This window comes from Solea solea, chromosome 2 (assembly GCF_958295425.1).
Source record: "Solea solea chromosome 2, fSolSol10.1, whole genome shotgun sequence".
Classification (NCBI taxonomy): Eukaryota; Metazoa; Chordata; class Actinopteri; order Pleuronectiformes; family Soleidae; genus Solea; species Solea solea.
Genome location: NC_081135.1, coordinates 10,746,479 through 10,771,474, shown reverse-complemented (window position 1 = coordinate 10,771,474; position 24,996 = coordinate 10,746,479). Strand labels below are relative to the sequence as shown.

At 39.8% G+C, this 24,996-nt stretch overlaps 2 protein-coding genes and 1 non-coding gene across 5 annotated transcripts; 2 read left to right on the top strand and 1 right to left on the bottom strand.

The window, feature by feature from the left end:
* Window positions 1-532: 532 nt before the first annotated feature.
* On the bottom strand, window positions 533-4,802 carry ccdc28a (coiled-coil domain containing 28A). Of its 3 annotated transcripts, none has more exons than XM_058612394.1 (5): window positions 4,512-4,802; window positions 4,191-4,363; window positions 3,640-3,794; window positions 3,315-3,337; window positions 533-2,709 (listed from the first exon to the last, which is right to left on the bottom strand). In XM_058612394.1, exons 1-5 carry the CDS (start codon window positions 4,661-4,663, stop codon window positions 2,655-2,657), a joined length of 558 nt encoding a protein of 185 aa, XP_058468377.1. In that variant the 5' UTR covers window positions 4,664-4,802; the 3' UTR covers window positions 533-2,654. The 3 variants fall into 3 exon arrangements, with proteins under 3 accessions (XP_058468377.1, XP_058468378.1, XP_058468376.1); XM_058612395.1 differs by having other exon boundaries at window positions 533-2,705; window positions 4,191-4,372; window positions 4,512-4,799; XM_058612393.1 differs by having other exon boundaries at window positions 4,191-4,372; window positions 4,512-4,796.
* Window positions 4,803-4,958: 156 nt separating this feature from the next.
* On the top strand, window positions 4,959-15,547 carry LOC131442007 (calcitonin gene-related peptide type 1 receptor-like). The gene is made up of 14 exons (XM_058612391.1): window positions 4,959-5,146; window positions 5,470-5,693; window positions 7,865-7,927; window positions 9,190-9,331; window positions 9,438-9,548; window positions 10,185-10,297; window positions 10,385-10,476; window positions 11,202-11,328; window positions 11,427-11,580; window positions 11,792-11,852; window positions 11,939-12,002; window positions 12,113-12,331; window positions 12,425-12,466; window positions 14,088-15,547. Exons 3-14 carry the CDS (start codon window positions 7,865-7,867, stop codon window positions 14,292-14,294), a joined length of 1,395 nt encoding a protein of 464 aa, XP_058468374.1. The 5' UTR covers window positions 4,959-5,146; window positions 5,470-5,693; the 3' UTR covers window positions 14,295-15,547.
* Window positions 15,548-21,197: 5,650 nt separating this feature from the next.
* trnat-agu (transfer RNA threonine (anticodon AGU)) lies at window positions 21,198-21,271 on the top strand. Its single transcript has one exon. It is a non-coding gene; the product is annotated as a tRNA-Thr (tRNA).
* Window positions 21,272-24,996: the final 3,725 nt, after the last annotated feature.

The following is a 24,996-nucleotide window of genomic DNA, read 5'->3' as shown; positions in this document are numbered from 1 at the left end:
TGGCCTCCATAAAGCAAGACCCTTGCCTACAGTACATAGAAAAGTCTTAAGCCCCTGGTATACTCGCGCGTCAGGGTCCTGTAGTATCCCACAACAAGTCTGGACTCAGGGAATAGGACACATTCCTAACAAAGAAGAAAAGATCAATGATACAGCTCCCTCGGACACGTCTGGTTCGAATGGCTCACAGCTGAAAGGCCCGTCGGGCAGGAAAGTCGTGGTGTCAGCCAGTTCGAGGCTCGCCAAGTCAAGGCTCGGATGACTATCCTTGGCGAGTACTTCTTCTGTTGTCTAAATTTTCTGCTTGCTGAGCAGCAATTCAGTTCACACATGCGCTATCCACGCAAGGTTCCAAAATATGGAGCCTTTAGTCTACTAAAACTAAATTATTTTTATTCTTTAACATTTATACAAATATACTTAGGGTTATTATATACCTTTATGATATGTATAGACTATTTACTGGTGAAAAACCAGCATCATTTTTCACCTTTAATATAAAGAAATGTTCAAATAAATACAGCAAAAATGATGTTGTTGACTTTAACCTGACTCCAACAGAGTCAGGTGACCCATTTATTAAATCAATCAATCAATAAAACAATCAGACACTTCAGAATGATCCCACATCCGCCAACAATACTGGTTAAAATATGAAGTGACAAAATAATCAAAGAAGCTTCCCATCATGGTTACATTTAACCTAAAATCAACACAAAAGTAAATAGAATAGATTAAAAAATAATAATAAGGCAATAATGATTAAATTAGAAGATATTAATTAAGGCATGGTTGTGATGTCAACATTTGGAAAAATAGTTTTTTTTTTCCAGCATCAAACGGACACACACCCCAGGTAATGAGTGTGTGTGCAGCATGCTGCGTGAATTATGTGCAAATGTGTTCAACACTGAGCAGAGAGCTGGAGGTCAAATCAGGCCACATAACAGAAAATAGGATTCTATTCAGAGCTGAGTTTCTATTGTATTCTATTGTTGAGAGTCTACTGTCATTTTTAGCTATCATATTACAGATAACGTGTGTGTTTGAAGTTCTACGTTGATAACATCATTTTAAAAATGTATCGTCTGCAGAAGAAAGTGAATGAATACTGAAGGCAATATTTCTGTATCTATGTTTGAACATGTCAAGCTCTGTTTTTGTTTGTTTGGGACGTTACAGATACTGATTGACCTGTGACAAGATAACATTAACACTTTACATTCAAGTTCAATAACAACACAGTAATAGTATGGTAAATATAGTCATCATGGGCTCGTATAACAATATTATCGAAGACTAGACAAGATATAGTCTTATTTCTAATGTCATATTTGGTTAATTACAATGCAATAAAATGGTAATAATACAACAAACTCCACGTTATCTCTGAAGTAATAACTAAGTCATAGGTAGGTAATAAGTGTGGTAACTATCTAAAATAATATCCAGGTTATAACTTGATAATCACAACATAATAGTGTGGTAATGAGGAAATAAAAAAGTAATAGCGTGTTAGTTATGAAGTAATAAACTGGTTATAGTGTAATAATAACAATGTAATAGTGTGGCAAAAATAAACCATAATATATAATAGTTTGATAATGATCATCACTATGGGCTACCAACAGTGGAATAATTTAATTTACATAATAAATAAATAAGTTAAAGTGTTTGTAATTGCCATGCTATAAGGTTGAAATTTATCCTTTCATGAAAAACCTTTTACCATTTCTACATGCCAATACAAGACAATTTCACTGGAAATAACGTGGTATCACTGTATGATTGCAAACGATTACCAAAATATTCCCATGATAACTCCAAATTGCTTAAGGACATATTACAGTGATACCATGTTATTAACCATATTATATATTATCTCTTTCTACTATCTCCTACTCGTAATATCTACTTAATGACGTGATAAAGATCATTAGTCTATATTTTTGGAATCAAAGTTTGTAATTACCATGCTGTAAGGTAGAAATCCATCCTCATGAACTCATCCAGTCATAAATAACCTAAATATCATCGCCTTATTACCACACACTTACCTTTTTTTGCATCGCAACAAGCCACTACATGAACATTTCATTAGAAATAACGTGGTCTTATTAAATGACTACATCGCAATACAAAACTATTACCATGCTAACTCCATGTTGCTACTAAACCGCAATGTGTCGCCGATGTGGAAAAAGTGCAAGTGAGTGCGTAAAGTGTGCCGTCGGTTCTAAATTCAGTGAAGCTGAACATGTACGATGGAGGTCAAAAGAAAGTGAGATGTTTTTGTCATTATAACTTTGGTTTGCGATGTATTGCAATGTCAACAGTTTAGAAATGACAGCTTAAATAAGCTTAGATAGTGAAGCACTGGTGCCACTTTTAATCGATCGTGAATGTCTGTGAAACTATAACAGCCACTGTGTTCAGCGCTCAGTGTTTGGGTTCAAAGAAAAGCTGTAGGTCCATCTTGCAATACATTCATGCCTCTGTGCGGGACAGGGGAACGCTGGTGAACAGCTTGGCAGACATTTCTGCCATCAACACACTTTCGATCACCACCTCATCTGTCGCAGCCACTCTGTGTCTCATAAAACTAAAATAAGGCAGATGAGATTGAGAGAAAAAAAAAAAGCAAAACAAAACAATCACATGCTGGCAGTCCTTGGAATCTCTTGACTGTCGGCTAGATTCAGCTTCTGACTGAGAGAAGCGGCGTCAAGGAAAAAATTAACAGGCACAAATTGATTTGTTAAAAGCTAGAGCATGCAAGTGTGGGGAGAAAAAAACAAGCAGACGGTACATTCCACCCACTTCCAAGCATTGCCCCATCAAGACACTGGATATTGTTTGCTGTAGTGGAACTGCAAGTTTTCTTTCTATTCATTGATCCGAATAATGAAATAGAAAATGCTGAGTGCAGTCCCAAGTTGGATAAAAAGTCATGGCCAACAGCTAAGCTAACTGTCAGAAGATGAATGCGAGCGTTGTGCCTGAAATGATGTCAACATCTACAACAATGCAAAAAATGAAGGCGACATGAGGTTTTTTGACTAAAGACAATGGCAGAAGGCCATGTTCGTTACATAGTGATGTGAGATTATTCAAGTCAAATCTAATGGCAAGAGCTACAGACACCATAATTGTTTATTTAAAAGTAAATTAATTAAAAGTTAAAACTTTCTCTGATACAATCAAATAGGAGAGGAATCATTTAATGCTCATGCCACCCAAGAACCAGGTTTAATGAATTAATCAATTCATTAAACGTGGTGTTTTTTTTGTTCATCAAATATCAAAAAGGATACATTGAAGAACTCAGCTCCTCAAGCTGTGAAGAAATGAGAGTTTTTAGTAAATACATTAGTACTTTGAGCGTAAATGTTAACTCATGTTTTCTGTTGAATATGCAGGAACAAAGGTAAGTGAGTTGCTAATTCCTTATAGAGCTCCCGGGTAGCTAACACCGCACCAGTGAATAGTTTAATCCAGATTATGCAGTGTAATGAGTTGTACGACAAATATTTCTACACCTTAACTGTTCCTGATGTGTACTTCTGTGCAGGTATTCAGTAAAACTGTAGTATTTTTGTATCTTTAAAATACTTCTACTCCATTACAAAACACACTTACATTAAGGAGTAACTTGTCCATGTTGGCGTCACATGCCGTTTTCCTCTGGTCCTCGGGCATTTCATCGACCTCGCCATAGAGGTCAAACTGTAATCGGGCCAGCTTCTCTTGCATCTCCCTCACATGCTCCATCTGACCAATGGAGCACTCGTTGCCTGGTACAGAGAAAACATGACTAGCTGTGGTCGGCTGAGGTGTGTGACAAGCACCTCCATCTTTATTTAGGATAAACTTTTTCAAAACGCTGTGAAAATAAGTTCTGTTTAAGAAAAACTGACTCAGCATTCCCAACTAATAAAGACAACAAGAAAACAGTCGGAAAAGCTGACTCAGCATTCCCAACAACATAACTTTTATGTTTAGTTACTGCAAGTCATTATATTCACAGAATTCAACATGAATATCACATGTTTTTATAATATCGTGCAGCCCTAGTTTTAATTATGTATGGGGTTGTGACAGTTGTGCCAAATAATGGCTCCCTATTTAAAAGGTTCATAAGCACTGCTCCACAGATAATGTGCTGTTGATATTTGTCATTTTTATCTTACCAAATGCTTGTAGTTTCCCTGAGTGGAAGTCGTTGAGGAGACCGAGCAGGCCCTTCTCCATCTCCTGCACATCTGAGACATCCGTGAGAAAGGAGTGTTGGATGCTGGGAGCTGCCTGGCCCTGGTTCGGATTCGCTTTGACACCTGAACTTGCCTGGTGTCTGGGTTTATCCCTGGCTCCCCTCGAAAAACAAGTCACAACAGAGTTTCGTGAAAAGCTGACTTCACAGGCATATGCAACATGTGACAGGATGTAACAAAGCTGCAATTCAATCCATTTTGACAGTAAAATACATGAAATAGTTGTTGTAGACAGCCTACTTCCTGTTTTTGCTCTTTTGGCTGGAGTTGTGGCTGGAGCCGACCTGACGTACCCCGGTAGACGCACTGTTTTTCCGGCTAGAGCCTCCGGCTGGAGGCGCCGTGGTGGTAGAGTTCCTGGGACTCTTTCTCTTTAGCTTTCGCTCCTCCATAACGTCATGTTACGGTGGTATCAGGTGAGCTAAACAGCACGAAGAACATCAACGGCTCACAGCGACAGGCGGCTAAAGACTTCAGCTGAAGTGTTTTCAGATCTCGCGAGAGTAGCAAGCGGCCATCTTTTTCTTCTCGGTGTTTTGTGGTGGTTGACAAACGTCTTTGATGCATTACCGCCACCAACTGGCATGGAGTGTGTATGCACTGCTATCATGGATTATATAGGGACTCAAAATCGAATTGTGGGCGTTTTTGTGACACACATTCCAATTTGTTTGGGATATAAAGTATTTTCTGTTAAATATCGATTTTTTTTTTAATGAATTAGAACACAATTAATAAGAGAACAATTATCACAAAAGCTTCCTGAGTTATGTTTTGATATTTTGAATCTTTCAGAACTCTGATTCCAAATTCTGACACAAACACAGGTTTTGTGTCTGCAGGGGGCGCCATCGCTATGAAGTGGAACATTTGAGGTGACTGGTCCATTTTAAGTATTACACACTCTATGTATGTGTAATTATTCAGTGTCTGGGACACTAATATGACTGTTATTGTTCCCTCATTTATGTCTTGGCTAACGTTTGAATGCAAACACTAAAGCAAACTTAACTCCTTATTAATATTAATATTAATCAAATATGTACCAATCTATAGGCTCTATAAGCACACAGTATGTAGTGAAATCAGAACAATAACATGAAATACACCGAATTTGGCTCAGTTGTATTGATACACACACTGAATTATCCACTGTGTTGTCTGTGATGTTCACCCCACTGTGGGAATGTCCCTCCAGGCAGCTCCACAGAAGACATGCAAGTGATGTCACCACAGTGTCAGTCAGATTCTATCAGGACAGTCACAGCTCAGTTTGGCTCCTGACTGCAGTGCAACACACTCTTTTCTCTGAAGGAAACCACGAAGACAGCGTTGCACTGTTATTGTTTCCTATCCCACATTCAGGCTGAAAGGATTACGCTACAACAACTGGTCAAGATTGAGTTTGCTCCTCCTGTAGAGGTAGGTTTATTAACATTTGACAGTTTTTCAGGACATGTGGTGAGTGTTTCAGGATTGCAGTGCTGAAAAGAGATTACAGATTAAACAGATTTGTGACAAATTAGTGGGAAGACAGCACATTCATTACAAATGTATAATATTTTACCATTAAAGAATATGTTTACGCAAGAGATACACTTAAAAAACAGTCGATCTTTTATAAAGGCAATAACTTCCTTACGTTTTATATCGGTAGCCGATTGAGATATTAATAAATGCATTGTCAATTTACATAATATATACATATATGGGTCTCCAGGTCCTCCTGATGTAAAGTGAGGAGAACAAAGTGTAAAATCGTTTGCAATAAATCTCCAGATTTCTTTTTATAAACCACCACTAAACACCAAAAACATGTCTAATATCTTATATATATATAATTATCATCCCACTTGAAGAAAATCTGTCCAAAAACACTTGGAACCACGTGTAAATGTTCATGTTCTGACTCACATGGTGTGCACACACTGCAAAACATTGATTTCCAAGAAAGTAAAAAAAAAAGGGGGGAAAGGGAATAACTGACCTTGTAAACAATCTTATACGCTCATCAGGGACAAGGGTTATTAAATTACTCAAATTTCCCTTTCAATCATGTTTTATTGTGCAATGTTTTAATCCCAACCATCTCCTGCAATAAATCATAATGCACAATTATTAGTTTTTTACATTGAAACCAATTAGACTTCACCATTGTGTGTTATAAAGTGGATCAAAAAGGCAGAGGAATTAGTTTGAATTATTCAAATTGCATCTTTTTAAGAAGCAAAGGTCAACACTAACTGTATGTCAGCCACATGGCGTAAACAGGAAGTATCACTAGAATCACCAGAAAATACAATTAAGCAGTTAAATGTTGATTAACTCCTTCCCTTTTTCAGACAAATCAGGACACATGTGAAGTCCTGTGTGGAAAGATGAGCTCAGAAAAGTCAAACTCGCTATTTAACCAACTTTTTATTTGATATTTCCACCTATAACACAATGTTATTACACTGCCTGGCCAAAAAAAAAGGGTCACATCGTTGGACCGCTTTTAGCTTTTATTATGGCACTCGTTCACTGTGGCATTGTTTCCATAAGCTACTGCAATGTCACAAGATTTATTTCCGTCCAGTGTTGCATTCATTTTTCACCAAGATCTTGTATTGATGATGGGAGAGTCGGGCCACTGAGCAAAGCCTTCTCCAGCACATCCCAACGATTCTCAATAGGGTTAAGGTCTGGACTCTGTGGTGGCCCATCCATGTGTCTCATGCTCCCTGAACCACTCTTTCACAATTTGAGTCTGATGAATCCTGGCATTGTCATCTTAATGTTACTGAACCTAGACCTGACCAACTGCAGCAACCCCTTACCTATTTGCTTAGTTAAATCCAGGTGTTTGGCCAGGCAGTGTGTATCATATACCTGATATATATTATTATTGATTTTGGCATCTTCTGGCTACACCCTTGGTTAAACTTGCTTAACATGCACAATAAGCACGCAGGAAGGAAGCTGTGGAGAACAGAGGAAGTAAAAGGCCACATGTTTGACCTCAAATGTACAAAAAAAAAGGGTCAGACCTGCCTCTTCATATTAAAAACATGGGTTTTGTGTGTATGGGGGCAAAGGTCAAAGGAGATGTAGATTCACGGTGGGTATCAATTTAATGAACTTAGTATTAAAAAGCAAGGTGTTTTTGTTAATTATTCAATTAGTTCATTTCATTTTGGTCACATAGATTACAAGGTTGTCATGTGTCTGATTGAAACATTTTGAGTAAATAAATAAAGAACAGATTTCACATTGTGTGGGTGTGACAGTGCAGAGCACGTGAACTAGTCGAGGCTGAATCCCAAGTCCTGTCAACACAGCGAGTGCTGGATCATGTTAGCAGCTGCTGCGAGTCAGGAAACATTATTCTTATCGGACCCTGGAGGGAAAACTATTTAGAAGAGGCGCTGAAATTTTTAACCGTTTCTGCAAATCGTGTAAAAATAACATCCAGGGAAACGTAAAAATAACAGCTGGACTTGCTGCGAGTGAGTGCTGCATCCTCAGCTTCTCTGTTGGTATGTTTTCCTGTAAAGGCAGCGGTTAAAACGTATGCATTCTTTTGTTTTCCTCACTGCAAACGCGCCACGAAGATGAGATCCCAGATGGACCTGAGCTGCGGCGTGTTTCTGCTGGTGCTGTGCTCCTTCAACAAGGTAAACGTTGCATGTGAAATGTGTTGGTTTTAGCCTCATATATGCTGTTTTCATCATGTAAGTCAAGCTTTGCAACTCTGCCTGAACTGTCACGAGAGTTATGTGAGAAAATTCCTATTCCCTAACATCCCATAATGCAACAGATGGTGTCTACAGACTGTCCAGCCCTGTAAATGTCCACGTGTGATATTCACTGACTTTCAGATCCAACTGAAGATGTTTTTCTTCTCCTTGTGACACAGAAAATGGGTAGATTTTCCCCTTATATAAGGCGATAATTGTTGCAAACCAAAACCTTTTAAGGTTCAGCTACACATTGGACCTTTAATAAGTAATTTTTCAATGGTATATAAGTGTTTTTTAAATTTGTAAGCAATAGTTTGGCCACTTTCTGCAGGACATAAAAAATATCTAGACCAAAATCCAAAAATGCTGAAATATTCATATTTAGAGGTCACCATGTAACATCATGTAACTATATACTATACTGACCAAGAAAACTTGCCTAGAAATATCCAGTCTCAAGTGTAATTTAACTTATGAATAATATATTCAATTTCTGCCAAAATTCTGACCATTTTCTGGACGACAGGATTAATATCTAGAACAAAATCAAATTTATGGCGAAATATTCATATCCAAAGGTAATTATGTAACTACATACTATATTATATACTTAATACTTAATAAGAAACCTTTGATTTCTGTATTCACTTGCCTAGAAACCATCCAGTCTATAGCTATAAATATTAATATCAATTAAAAAAAACATTATCTTTGAGTGATTATTATATAAACATACTTATGGGTCATATATTAAATTTCTGCTAATAAACCCTTTTAAATGTTACACACTGGACCTTTAATAAGTAATCAATCAATGGTATAGAAGTGCTTGTAAAATTAGCAAGCAATACGTTGACAATTTTCTTGAGGAGATGATGAATATTTCGACCAAAATCCAATTTATTGGCGAAATACTCATATTTTAATTAACTACATACTATATTATATACTTACCAAGAATAAGAAACCTTTCTTTTTTTTTTGGTCACTTGCCTAGGAACCATCCATTCACTTATATAAACTTATTATATTATATTATTTTCCATTTCTGCCAATAAACTCTATTAATGTTACCCTTTACTTTATTAATAAATTACAATTTTACTATCATTACTAGTATCATTGTATCATTCGGTCTTTGCGAGTCTGTGCATCTGTGGGTTTTCATGCTGTATTTTAATCCCTCCCAATCTCAGCTGCTGGTGCTGGCAAACTCTGAAGATTACCACGATAACCACCGAGGCGAAAACCTGACCTCACAGCAACAGATCACCATAGCCCAGTACCAGTGTTTCCAGCGGATCATAAAAGAGTCTCACCGCCCATCAAAAACAATAGGTCAGGAGTGCAGGTCAAAGGTCGTGGAGGAGGGTTTTTTTCACACTATTTTCCATGCATACCATTTCTAAGGAATGCCTCTCTGTGCTTCCTTTGCTGTCAGCAGGGCCAGTATGCAACACTACATGGGATGGATGGCTGTGTTGGGATGAAACTGATGCAGGCCTCAAAGTAGTGCAAAGCTGTCCGGACTATTTTACTGATTTTGACTCAAATGGTGATTTTCTCTGCCTCATTTCCTTTCTGGCCAGAATCACTAGGGCACATATTGGTTAAAAAAAAGTTACCCATAAACTCTAAAAACGCCAAGACATGCATTCATCCTCCGGTCGTTAGCATAGCTGTTATCAATGAATGTTTTGAGCTAATCTAACTTTTTACGATTTGGGAAGGCGCTTAATATTCAACAGCAGTATTTAACATCGCATCTCTACACACTGGTGGGCAGAACAACCACAACCACTGCCAATGCCAATGCTAATCACGCTGAAGCAGGTTCGCTCTGGTTAAAAAAAAAACTGCATATTCCCACTTATTTCACTGTGAAATATACTTTATTAACAGCTTAGTTGTTTAAAAGAGTTAAAAGACTTTACTGAACTGATATTGGTATTGGTAGACTCTTAAGGTTGTGATATCTGTATTGTATCGCACCAAAAGGAAATGTCGTTAGCCATCGCTAGCTTCTAGCCCTTTTAAGCTAATTTGCCGTCTTGTGTTGCCGTCTCACTACAATATGCCGTATTGTTGATATAATTAACCAAAAATGTTTCCCAAAGGTTAAAACCACTTATGTGATATCTTTTGTAGTACATTTTACTTCTTTTTTACAAAGCTTGTTGGTTTTTTATAGCGATGGCGATCAAAGTCTGCACAGAGACGGGCGAGTGGGGGCGTCACCCAACGAGCAAACGCACATGGACGGACTTCACAAACTGCATAGGCAACACGACAAATCACACGGCGGTAAGGAGGAATAAATGGAGAAATAAGTGTATACAATGAAAAGATTTTGTTTTTTACCACCCATGTGACGCGTTCATTTTGTTGCAGGCGGCCATGTCTCACTTCTACTTGGTTATGATTGGCCAAGGACTGTCTCTGGTGTCTCTGCTCATATCATTAGGAATATTCTTTTATTTTAAGTAAGTGGAGCACTTGTATGTTTTTTACTGTGTGTTTTTGTTTTCAATCGTACAATGTCTTTTGAAGGATTGACGCGATTCTCTAAAGCAGGGCTCTTACACTCAAATAACATGAGGGCCACAGAGTGTCGAGTAGAGATCAAGTGAGGAAAAACAAACTTTTTGGGGTTCAGTTCAGTTTGTTTTGATATATATCGATATATAGTTCACAATTAAAAACCAATTTGATGTAAATGTAAAATGAATCTGTGAATAAATAAAAAAATTATACAGAAATAACCAAAAATAAATATTGACTTATACATATTGACATTTTGTGCATAAGTTGGATTTTGATTGAGATATTCATCCTCCATATTTTAATGATTAATGACAAATTTTACGATCATAAAGCAGTGATACATTAGTTATTAAAGGTCCAGTTTGTAATATTTGTTGGTAGACAACAAATATATACAACCCATAAGTATGTAAAAAAAATATGAAGTACATATACAAGGCTTATTCTAACTAAAACCAAGAGATTTTTATTTTAAAACAAAAACAATTCTTTATAGAGGTCAGGTATCTTGGGCCATGTTTCTATGTTTTGAAGCAGAAGCTCACTATTTCCTTTAACACATGAAGACATCTGCTATGTGTTGAATTTCTTCATAAATCTGTGAAACTGATTTGTGATTTAAAATCTCTCTCTTGTGCCTCCCCTCTTCTGCTGCTGCCCTCAGGAGTCTGAGCTGCCAGAGAATTACTCTCCATAAAAACCTCTTTATGTCCTTCGTGCTGAACTCAGTCATCACCGTCGTCTTGCTGAACACAGTGAGGGAGAAACAGGGACACACCAGCCAGGATGCTGTGAGTGCTTCGACGCTCTGTTTGGGCAGTCTCTTTTTCTTTCTCCTTTTTTGTTTGGGCAGAAAAGACGGGATTTCAATTCTGCTTCCTCCCGGCAGGTGAGCTGTAAGCTGGTCATGCTTGTCCACATGTACCTGCTGAGCTGTAACGCCTTCTGGATGCTTTGTGAGGGAATCTACCTGCACACGCTCATCGTTGTGGCTGTGTTTGCTGAGAAACAACACCTCATATGGTATTACCTGCTGGGGTGGGGTGAGTAAGCTTCTATGTGAATGTGTTTGGCACAGGGGTGTTTCAAGAGACTTTAGGGGCCTCGGGTTAAGGCTACACCCAGATGTTTTCATTTAAAAATGCATAAATTCTTCTTCAGATTGGCTTGTTGTCCACACTTCTCTGTTTGTGGAGCCCCTGTGGATTACCATAATTAGCTTGTGCCCCTAACGTTCCTACTTTGATTTCGAAGGCTTTCCTCTCGTGCCAGTGGTGATCTACTCCATAGCACGCCACTTCTACTTCAATGACAAGTGAGTGTCACAGATAACACTTGGATCCGTCACACATTTCCACACTGTACTGCCATGAAGTGATAATGTGATCCCTGCTTTGACAGATGTTGGGTCAGGCCTACTTCCTTGCTGTACATAACCCACGGCCCCATGTGCGCCGCACTGGTGGTAAGCACTTAACCAATGTGGGAAACCACTGTTTGCAATCCAGTGTCTGGAACCAGACTGCAATTTTTTTTATATGCAAATATAGCTTTGTGTTTTCTGATTCACTCCAGGTGAACCTCTTCTTCCTTCTGAACATCGTGCGAGTTCTCATCACCAAGCTGAGAGTGACACACCAGGCCGAGTCCAGCCTCTACATGAGGGCAGTGAGGGCCACGCTCATCCTCATCCCTCTGCTCGGCATCCAGTTTGTCCTGTTCCCCTACAAGCCTCAGGAGCAGTGGGCCACGGAGATCTTCATGTACATCATGGAAATCCTCATGAATTACCAGGTCTGTGTAAACACTGGACCACTTCCCATGCTTTATTCAATGAGTTATGCCACTTCCGATTCCGGTCTAAGTGTATTTTCTCCTCACATGCAGGGTCTTTTGGTCTCTACAATATTCTGCTTCTTCAACGGAGAGGTGAGCGAAAAAAGAACAAAACAACTTTATTTAGAATTCTATTACTGGCGTAGACAAAATAGCCCTGATGGGGTTTTAAAAAGGGGATTAGAATGAATTTCTTTGCTGTCTGTGTGCTCTCAATCACACACAGGGCAAACAGGAGATTAAGTGTATTGTGTTTTTTTAACATTTTTAATATCATTTCATACTGCTTAAAAACACATTCGATAAGCCATATGAATACTCTAGGAACCCGGTCTTGTTCCAAAGTAAATTGTGATTTTTTGTCAGGAGAAATCCCTGACAAATGACCCTAACCCATTATTTAAGTCTATTTCTATAAAGTCAGTAGCATGTTTTGATGGAATTATTGATGGATTATTCTTTATTCCATTTTCTTACAAAAATACAAATGATCAAATGTGTGTTTTCAAGATCAAAAGTCAGGATGTGATTTCACTGGCCTAGATATGGTTAAAAATACATTCAAAATATGTAGGAATGTATTGGGTGTATTCTTTTAAACCAGTGGTTCCCAAAGACTGGGTAGGGACCCACAAATGGGTCGCAGGAGATTGCAAATTTGCTGAATTTACCCAACCCATTTTATGATTTATGTGTGCACTGTATGTTTTAATTACATCTTAATTGTGTTTACCAAAAATGATATAAGTTGTCAAGAGATATGGCTGAAAATAGTTGCTTTTGCACAAACTTGCTCCTCAGTTGCTCCATTTTTTTTTTATCTGCGCTTTGGGTCCTTGAAAAAAATGGGTCCCCACATAGAAAGTTTGGAAAACTGATTTAAACTTTAAATTTGCAGGGCCAAACAAGTCTTTTTTTTCTTTTCTTTTGGCCCCTCCCTCTCTAGTGGTCGCGACAGTGGTTGATCCGCATATTTGATTTTTATGCCGACTTCCCTTCCTGGCGCAGCGCTCCCCCTGATGGGCATTTTAGTTGCTCAATTCTCTTTGGCCAATCCCCATATAATCCCATCCATCCATCTTCTACCATTTTATCCTTCACATGACCTATGGTCAATTTAGAGTGTCCAATTTACCCAATCCCCATATTGCATGTTGCTGGACTGTGGGAGGAAGTCGGAGAACCCGGAGAAAACCCACGCACACGCGGGGAGAACATGAAGGCAGAAAGGCCCTACACCAGGGGTGTCAAACTCATTTTTGTTCAGGGGCCACATACAGCACAATTTGATCTCAAGGGGGCCGGACCAGTAAAAATAGTAAAATAATAGCATAATAACCTATGAACAACAAGAACTCCTTTGTTTTTTCTCCTTTTAATGAAGGATAATTTTACAAAACATGAAATTTCTTGAGAAATATAAGTGCAATTTCAACAATATCATGCCTAAATTTACTATTTACACAGCACAATGGATCTATAAAGGCACAAACATTTAGTCACGGGTATCTGGAGCATTTGACATTCCGTTTAGTGTAAAATTTTAACAAATTCATCCTGTGGGCCGGATTGGACCCTCTGGCGGGCCGGTTCTGGCCCCTGGGCCGTATGTTTGACACCCCTGCCCTACACCAACCATTCAGCCCCCATATAATCCCTAAAATCCCTAAAATATCAACAATATGTGTTTTTGTCTGTGTATTTTGACCTTTAGGTCCAGAGCGTCCTGCGGAGACACTGGAATCAGCAACGGATGCAGTTCGCCGGCACGTTCGCCAACGCCGACTTCTTCCGCTCGGCCTCCTACGTGGCGTCGTCACTCACGGAGGTTCACCGCTGCTACAGCATCGAGAGCCACACCGAGCACATGAACAGCAAAAGCTACTCGGACATATTCAGATCGGACAGCCCTTTTGTGTGAAGACGGTTTTTTTTTCAAGAGGCCATGAAGATATATTTTTTTTTTATATACTGTTTATTGTGATTGATTACTTCTGCAAAAAACCTCACACACATTTTATTCTTCCTTATTACTCTTTTTCAACAAATATTAAACAAACAAAAAAGGAGTCTGAAACCACAGATTCCACAGAAGTTGCCAAAACATGACTGTGGGGAATTAACGCTTTTCTGCATCATGTGGAGTAAACTTGAAGAGCTGTTCCGAGTCACGTGACGGACACAAACCAGCAGATGTAGAAGATCTGAGACTCTTCAGAAGAAGAAGAAGAAGAAGCTTGTGCGATGGTAGAAGGTTTTTCCCTCCCAAGACCAACAGCACCAACTTTGAGAAGGTAAAGGAATGATTCACCATGAATTCTGTGCTTAGTAAAGGTTACTGCAACAAAACTGTTCAATTAAAGGACTGAGTGATCGATCACGTGCATCATGCTAAGTACAGGTCTGAGCGTTCCCAAAAAGCGTGGTTAGTGCGTGCAGACGTGAATACTTGTTAACTTTATGAAGTAGCTTTTAAAATGTATCAATAGGTTATTATTTTTGTGGGAGAAAATCTGCCAAGAGGAGATTTGTGTGTCGAAAGATGACCGTGTATTGTAAAATTGTCATCGTAGACCCCGTTTGAAACCAATTCAGCAGGAACTGACTGATGTTGATTTACTGGTGATGATTACGCTAACGCAACTATCCCATAATGTGTGTCACCAAGTGTGTTTCCGGGTGAAGAGCTGCTGGTTTTCGGCCTTCATGTACAGAAACGACAGGGCAGTTTCATCTGCAGGCATTAATTACTTATTATAACACTGTAAATCACCAAATATAGGACACAGGAGTTGACAGTTTGGGAAACACACTTGTTCATTTTCTTGCAGCTAGATTGCAAGACGGTGAATTGTGACTTATCGCTCCAAAATGGCAAACTACTGCTTCAAATGTGGTGATACTGTTAAGTCACAGTACTGTACGCGTACTGTACAAAAATTGGATGATTTCTACATTGATTTCCATACTGATATTGTATATTGTGTGCGGAAAATAGCTGGTTAGCTTAGCGTCGCGCAAAGACCTTTCAAAGACATTTCAATTCCTCTATTTCCCTAGTCTCTTGTGAAAAGTGGTGTGAAATGTATGTGCAACACCGACGTTTTGCGTCACTGTGATGACACTCTTAATAATGTTGTAAATAAAAGATAACGTGTTTTGGACTGAAAGCCATTTCAGCGCAGAGTATATTTCGTGTTGTCCGTGTTACAAACTGTGTTTTTCTTCAAGGATCACTTCAGAAATGAATCTGTTTCCTTCTCCACAAAGACAAAGGGAAGAAAATATACTTTCCCCCCCTCCACCATATTTAATTAAGGGTGGGATTTCCTTCTCTGACCCTAAAAATGTTTCCCACTGCAATGAATATTGTTTCCAGACAAAGCAGGGCGTGTTGTTGGTGTCTGTTCCTCATCCAGAGCCTATATGTGAACAGGTACAATGAGGAAGTCCCAGAGGAAAAACGCTGTCTCTCTGCATTTTAGCGCATCATTTATCAAGCTCCAAACAGAGAAGCCGCGGGAGAAAGTGAGACGTGTTTTTTCTCCAGCTGGCAAACATGTCGGTCTGCACACGGAATGATCACAAGCATGTGTGCATCACTGCACGTGATATTTACGAGCTACTTGCACGCCTGTCGTAGTCATGACCTCAATCCGCTGACGACTCTGGTGTCTGTGGGTTTGGACGGCGCTCGGAGCATTGACACAATAATCATGAGACCGTCCCCTCCCATAGTTATTTTGCAGAGGACAGTGCACATCTGACGTTAACTTGCGTCCCCCTTGCATCAATAGGAGAGCTGTTGTAGTGTTCTGTGAGCTCTGGCATGCCACATGTTTCCCGTAATGAGTCCAGAGCGATTAAATATCTTAAATATGTCTTACTGAACATCTTTTAAAAAAAAGGTTTCAAAATGAGCTTACTTCCATTGACTTCCATTCATTCAGACAACCTTAACAAAGATTTATCCCAAGCTTTAGTGGGGACCAAAGCAGGTGTTTGTCAGTGTTTGTACATAATATGAACCTGTAGAGCAGTGGTTCCCAAACACTGGGTCTGGACCCTCAGATTAGAATTGTTTAAGGTACCCAAACAAATTGTATAGAATTTTCCCAAACTTTTGGTGCATATTAATGTGTATAATTATGTTTTAACCCTTAGATCACAGAGCATTTCGGCTTCTTTTTTCCGATTACTATGTTAAAACGCACAGTATATAGGATATACGAATGTGCAATATCGAGTGTCTTATATCCTTTTTGTTCAGCACAAAAAATCATTTTCACCAACTATATAAACACACCTGATCAAAAAGTGCTCAAAATGTTTAAAATCAGATTGAATTTGTGGTTTGGAGTTTGGAAATATGTCACAGTTCAAAGTTCACTTGGCTCGTTTTCAGGAACAAAAAGAAAAAGAAAAATGCTGTCTATTTTTGTGACTTCTGCACAATTTTTGCTCCTAAAAATGCGACGTTAAATGAATCATAACTTTGACTCAACATACTCACGTAAGAAGAAGATGAAAAAAAAGCCTGAATATGTGACCAATAATCACACACCCCCAGGATGATAAAGAGTATAAGGAGTTACTTGGAAAAGATATGTTTACTTATTCCAAATAAACACAGATGTGGCTGTAAGTAAAAAGTGAGTCCCCCTGTACAAAGTTTGGGAAACACTGACGCACAAACACGGAGCTGTTTTAGCTACCGTCCTGCTCTCTGTCTCCCCCCCATCTCTATCAGTGGTACTGCAGCCTCACAGCAGGAGTCTGCTCTTCTTTCTGTTCTTATTCTCTACTTCATTTCCTCATTGTTAGGATTTTTAAATACTTTATATACTAAAAGTTTCTTTTTTTTATCAAAGTAAGACGCGTTTTATCGAACTAAAGGTAGTGTCGGAGCACATTTAGTTTCTCACGTAAACCGCTGACGATGCTTGTTGAGGGTTTTATGACAATCCCTAACGGAACACGATATAATTAACATATAATCTGCTGGGAAGATATTTTTGTTGTTTACTGATCAAAACCATTTGAAGAAAGAAAAGAAAAGCACCTCCCTGTATTTACCTCGGTGGAAATCAGAGCAGTGGATGCATTGCAGGCTTCCTGTTTCTAAGAATAAATTTCCATTGAACTCTTGATCCGTCGGCTCTCTCTCTCTCGCTCTCTGTGTGTGTGTGTGTGTGTGTGTGTGTGTGTGTGGTAGTAAACACTTCCTCGGTATCATGACCAACACTTGTTTACAGCCTTCACTTCCGCATACCTCCACTGAAACTTAAAGGATTTAGCCGATGTTTTGTGTGCCGAGAGGTTGGTAGCAGCTCCCCGTGTTTTGTCAAGGACGTTTCCACAGGATGTGGGAGGCAGAGGTGGCACATGTGCTGCCCGGCGTGATAACCGTGCCGCAAACACACGTAGCTACAGAGAATAGGACAAAAAATATTAATATACTGTACATTATTTGACATCCACATGAAGTGAAATCATGACATAAAACACAAACTATAAATTGTCTTGACTACTTCTCATTCAAGTCATGTAAGTTTGGAGGTTTAAAACAACAGATTTCAAATAAATAGTCAAATGAAATGATCTTTACTTGCATCTTGATCTTTAAGATAAAGCAACTTTAACAACAAATTATCATGAGATGAAACTTAAAGCTGTAGCATGTGACTTTTAAACATAAACATTAAAGAGCAACTATGAAGGAGTTGAAGTCTCGGGGCTTGCGAGAAACACGGAAACATCATTATCATCATCATTATTATTATTATTATTATTATTACATACATAATCTAATTTCATGTTACAGCAGCTTTAGTAGAGCCTTCATTCTTGACTCCGTTTCTCTCTACATTTTCCCGTCGACACACAATGGTAATGAATACTCCAATGAACTTGAAATAAACCGAAACTTCAGCTGGTATCAAGATGTTATCCGGCCAACTTTCTGAATAGATTTTCCCCTTCCCTGGAAAAGGAGAGTTCCCATTTTCCGAATGGGATGAGCAAAGGTTCATTACTGGGGAGAATGATGCACTTTCCCTTCCCAGCAACAACAGAGGAGATATGTTAGGAATGCAGACAAGGTCAAATTTGTAACAGTGTCCGAAAATCACAGGTAGGAATCATTCAAATGATCGACAGAAAGCCTTTTACACAATAGACATTTTGACCTCTAACAAGGATGCTGAGGCAGCTAAATGGAACTAAGCCGTCATTCTTTTTTTTATTTATTTACACTCCACTGTGAGCTTGTCAAAATCTCAAAAGGCTTTGCATTCAATCTGAATGGAGAACAACAAAAAAACCCACAATGTCCTCTTGTGCATTGTGGCTTTCTATTGGAAACATGCAACAAAAAACAACAACTCATCAACATGAAAGCCATTTTTTTAAAGCAACAATACGCTTTATCCATCGCCACTTCAAAAGCGAATCTGCGTCTTCGCGGAATCTTGTGGCAAAACATTGCTCTTGCGACAATACGCACATACCAGACACACATCTGGCCAATAGTGTGATGTGTGAGCGCTCATGCGTGGGGATGGTTCACTTGTGAGAACAATGGAATGACTTCTTGGCTGTGCTCGAGGGTGTGGAGGGCGCACAGAAGAAGAGAAGAAGAAGAAGAAGAAGAAGAAGGGGTTGGGGTGAGCAATGTGGCCCGGGTGTAGCTACGTATGTATGGATGTGTGTGCGTGACCCGGGGCCTGGGCGGGATCGCAGGAAATCTGCAGCCTCGCCGCACAGCCCTTCCCCCCCCCCCCCCCCCGAGTGCCGCAGCAGGGTCATGAATTATCTCAGCAGACACTTGTGCGGTGTTTGGTGTTTCGTGGCGGCACGTCACGGTCAAACATGTGACTACATCATGGAGAGACGTTCATTTCCACGCAGTTAGCCAGGGGTGTAGCTAAGAAGACCCCCCCCCACGGGAATACTGTGTCATAGAGTCAGTGAAAAAGAAATCACTTATTACATCCTGCCAACTGTTCGCCTGAATTATCCACAATCTGTGCCACTGCCTTTTCTGCTAAATATGATTTTTTTATCACTCATTTTAGTCCCATTTAGTATTTTTATCTTCTTAATTCTATTTCCTTTTTTAATAGTTTGTATTTGTACATTTTCAAATTAATTCATGGCTTATTTGGTGTTTGTCACTTGTACACCTGTGATCATAATCCATAAAGTCTAATATAATCTAATCTAATTTGTGGCCTTTTTCTTTCCTTTTCCGTGATGGAATCAAAACAGATACTTGAGGAACGAATGAGGGTGAAGGTAACAGGCCTCATTATGAACCTGTTGTCCTAACGGTGCACTTTGAACATCCACTTAGTGCCAAAGCAAGAGGAAGCGATGTGTCCTTTATACAGCAAAGCAAAAAAAACGAGAAACAAAAACTTGATGCTGTGTCATGATCCATTTGTGAGGCTGAACTGCCATTTTTTTTCCTTAAATATACATATTTTTAGTTTCCTAATCTTACCAAAAGCAAGAAAAAAAACAAAACAAGTTCAACATTTTGTAATCAAACCTAATCCAATGCTTATTCATCTAGACCATCGCATTGTTGGGTTTGAGATGTTGGGCTTTCAGGTGTGGGCATCGTTCAAATGTTCTCTGTGGTCTTGGATTAGCCTTTTTCTTTCGTATGTGACCGACACCTGTTGTTGGCAGCTTTTCTGCCATAACGTTGCTGCGGCTGTCTCATTGAACTAGCTAGCCTAAGCTCTGGGGTTGTTTTCCGAGCCTGCGCGATTAGTGCACGAAGAGGGGTGCTCGCATAGGGTTGAGGGAGGGCAGGTGGTATCGCGGTTCGCTCAATATGATTGGATTTGTGTTTTTGTCAGTTTACGCGAGATTCGACTTTGCGTGCGTTCATGTTTTATTTCAAACTTCTCAACTGGCATGCGATGAACTCCCTCCCGGTTCTGGGTCCTGCGTTCCGATTTCCGATGTGAATGGAAACTGTTAGTCACACTTTAAAGACACAAAGCCCATAGACAAGAAGAACAAACCCCGAAGCCTTCTTGCAGGGAGATGCCCTCTGTCCCTTCCCATTGGAAAACAACTCCTTCCCTTCAGATGATGATGACATGTGAAATCAGCCCCTTAAAAGATCAGAAACAATGTGCTTATTACAAATTTTTAAAGAGCCCAGTTCCTCGTGTCCAGGGCCGCGGGCCAGTGTCCACTTATGTGAGGCGCGTCGCTGCTCTTGTCTTTAGCATCGTCCTGCCAACAGGAACTCCCTCTACCGCTCCCAGCTTCCTGCCATTGTCCTCCTCGCTGCCACCAGGCACATGCAGGCTCCTCCCAGGATCTGGGAAAAGGTGGGATGTTACAGCGGCCCATTTCCTTTTCGATCAGCTTACGACCTCAGCTGGTGGAGGAGGGGTGTGTGTCATTGTCTGTGTATGTGTGTGTGTGTGGAGAGGGAGGGAGGGAGGGAGGGAGATAGCACCCTTTACTAAGGCATTGCTTCATTTGATTCAGTACGTTTCCATGCACAGTCAAGTACCTCTTTTTCTTTCAGCTTCTCCCCATGGAGCCCCAGACATGACATAGGGGAAGAAAACTCCAATAAGTATTTTGTGGCCACGAATTAGAATGTTTTTTTCCCCCCATGTCATGTCTTGGTCGCCACAGAGGATCATCTGCCTCCATCTTGTCCTGTCCCTTGTGTCCTCTTTCGTTACACCAACTGTCCTCATGTCCTCCATCACTGCATCCATGAACCTCCTCTGTGCTCGCCCTCTTTTTCCCCTTCCCGGCACTGACCAAACTAAGTCAAGCATAACGTTAAGGTGCTGTGGCTTAGTTGGTCAAAGCGCCTGTCTAGTAAACAGGAGATCCTGGGTTCAAATCCCAGCAGTGCCTTCATAAGTACATAGTAAAGCAGATAAGTGCGATCTTATCAACTTTAGCTCAGGGGTCGAACACTTGTTTGTTAACACAAAAATCTAATCAGTCAACTGCACGGCAGCAACTCGCTGCATTTAATCACGTGGTCAAGACAATCTGAGAAACTGTTCAACAACTGGGATTTTCACCCACAACCATCTCTAGGGTTGACACGGAATTATTGATCTATTGCAGAGAGAAGTCTCTTAAATGCAGACAATAATATAGAGTATATGATATCATCCAAATATGTGATGATGTAACCTATATACACTTTTATATAAGATTTGGTAAGATCTTTGTTGTCTGCTTTTATGTCTTTGTTTTTCTTTTGTTTTTCTCGAAGGTAGATAAAAGGAAATAAATGACTCGTCGATGCCAAAATAACCGGACTGGTTTGAAATGATAGAAGGCAACAGTTACTCAAGTAAAAACTTTGTATGAAGGGTCAACTTTCATAAATAATACGTCAAATCTTGAGCTACAGCGGCAGAGGTTCAGGTGTACCTAATAATGTGGCAGGTAAGTAAGTGTAATTTTTTACACTTTGAACAAACACTTTGTCTTCTCAACACCTGATACTAGACTAAACAAAATTATAACTGCAAACTCATAGAAAAACAAACTGTTCATATGTGGTGGAAGCAGAAATGGAAGTCCTAAGCTGCCACCATCTATTGACACTTTCAGATAGGGATGGCAAAATACTACTTTTCCGTGTCCAATACCGATAACTTGAGTATTTGCTGATACTGATACTGATACTGATATCGATACAGTTATTTAGGCCTTGACACTATTAAGAACTCATTTGTGGTAGCCATTTCAAACTATTTCAAAGACCTAATTCTCCAATGTTTCATTATTTTAAAGTAGGCAAAGGTGTGAGTTAAGAAATTGTTTCAAATTTCCCCACCAATAAACGGATCACTAACAAACCCTATGAAGGTATGATTGGTTGCTATTGTACCATATCAAATATCCAGCGAGAGCAATTCAGTGCAACAGTCTGATCCTTTCTCATGATCCTTCCACAGTCTTCTTTAAGTGTTTTGGAGGGGCGTCAGTGAGGTGGGGGTTGGAGGGGGCACAGGAAGGAAAAGGAGTAGCTGGGAAATCTCATCGAGGCTCCTCGGCGAACAAGAGACAACCCAGGGCGTCGCTGCCAAGTCATCTCAGGGTCGCTCACTTCAGCGGTCGGCGTTTGACTGATGCGGTCATAAACACTTTGAAGGGAACAGAGCTGGCTGTTTGGAGAATCTGACAGATTCTACACCAGAGAGAGAGAGAGAGAGAGTTAAAAGATAACATGCAAACCAGAGGAGAATTCAGCCTCTGGACTATAGAGTAGATTTCCTCAGGAAATGACAGAACACTTGTGTTTCTCTCTGACAGGACAGGAGGCTAATTAAAGGTGAACAGTCTGTTTCTGTGGCTCAGACAGCGCCTGTGAACCAGCGCCCCCATATGACCTTTTGTCATAATAAACTAGGGACTGATACCACTTTTTCATAGCCTGGCTAACGTCAGACTATCTCGATCCAACTTGAGATCACCACCAGCGCCGTCACACTGTATACAAAAGCTACTACACGTCGCTTCTCTGTCGTCGTTGCGTTAAAGCCCACCTGTCGTGCACCAGGATGAGAAAACCCGTTTGTGATTGGTTCCCCTTTGCCCCCTAAATGGCATCTTTACCGCCCGACAAATCTGCAGAGCAGAATCGGCTGGGTTTAGTATCACCATCTTGAGTGTCCACTGACGCTAATATCAGTCCAATATCAGACCATGTCACATCTTTCACATGCAGCATCATTTATACATTTACACACACAAATACAGTCTTTTCGATGGGGACGAAAACAATTTAAAAATGAACGTTCCTGGTTTTCTGGGCTTGTCTACAACACACTAAAAATGAAAATATCTCAAGTGCTTTAAGCACATCTTATGATACTCAGTCTAACGAAGTATGTCAAACGGGTCTTTGTCCACTATGACAAAAAAGACTATTGTACTTGTTTTAAACATTTCTTGGTTTTATGTGTTAAATAACCAGGTGAGTGATGAGGACAGGTAAGTGATAAGGACAGGTGAGTGATGAGGACAGGTGAATTATGATGAGGACAGGTGAGTGATGATGAGGACAGGTGAATCATGAGGACAGGTGAGTGAGTGATGAAGACAGGTGAGTGATGATGAGGACAGGTGAATGATGAATGAGGACAGGTGAGTGAGGAGGACAGGTGAATGATGATGAGGACAGGTGAATCATGAAGACAGGTGAGTGAGGATGAGGACAGGTGAACAATTAGGACAGGTGAGTGTTGTGGAAAAGTGAGTTATGAAGACAGGTGAGTGATGAGGACAGGTGAATGATGAGGACAGGTGAACTGGCGTTAATTAAGGTCCCTGAATGAGTGAGAAATTTAAAACAGCCACGACCTTTGACCCCTTTTGACTGATACATTATGTGTTGACACATTTTATTTTGTCAGCACTTTGATTTGTAAAGGTTTTCCTTTAATCAAAAACAATTCATGTGAGATGTGGGACACAAGAAAGAACCTTGTTAAAAAAGTAAGTAACTTTTATTTACTTACTTTACGTATTTACTTGTACGTAAAGTTTTATCACATTAGTAGTTCATTTACTTAGTAGTAGAATATTTCAGTACTCTTTCCACCTCTGCTACTATATTCACATATGATGCACCAATACTGGAATTAGTACCTTGTATATACTGCTGGCACAATTCTATTTTATTCTACTTCTGAAGATTGAAGACTGATCAGTCTGCTACATTGATCTTATACTACATGTCATTTTATTCTCTCCTCTAAATCTTATGTTTACAACTGCTCTGTATACCTTGGGGGCATTTAAGTGAAATTTAAATAGAAATCATTGTCCTTTTGCAGCAATGGCCACTGAAACTCTGATTTTCTGTTTTAAGTAGCTCCGTTTTTTTGTGTTTTTCCTGAGCAGCTGTTAATACATCAAACTAAAGTGTGCATACTCCAGGTAGAGATCACACAAAAAAGCACAGTTCACCTCACACTTTTACCTCTCTGACCATCTTTTTTTTTTTTCCATGTGCTGAAATGAAAATAGCAGCCCCGGCTAAAAATGACCACCTCGACAGATGTGGAGCAAGGCCTGCGCTGTAGGAAACGGTGAGAGTGTCACGTCTTTCACTGAGCACCGAGAGGAGAGGTCGACCCAGAAACATGTGCTGCGTGAACTCTGACTCTTTCTCTTCCTGTAAGGGCGCCTTCTCTCTCCCTTTCTCTCTGGTCTTTATTTTCTTTTCTGGGGTTTTTTTTTTATCTCGCTCGCTCACACACCCATGTACACACTGGAACACGGGGGTAAGGGCACGGTTTTCACAAAGAAGTAACACATTAGTGTGGTAAAATTGCACGATATAGTATAGAAAAAAGCTGTTTCAAACATAAGTTGGCACTTTTAATTTACTATGAATTAGAAGTCTTCCTGCTCATCATTAGCAAGCACTGCAAAAACCTAATAATTTGAATTTGAACCAGGTATTAAAGGAGCAGAGAAACATCAAAAAATGCCTTACTTATTTGTTTCAAACCCCTTTTTATGTCTTAGAAACACCTGAGGTAACAGGTGAAAGCAGTCAGTGTGATTTCTTTTTATGCTTGGTAGAAAAAGTATTGTCTCCCTCTAGTGGT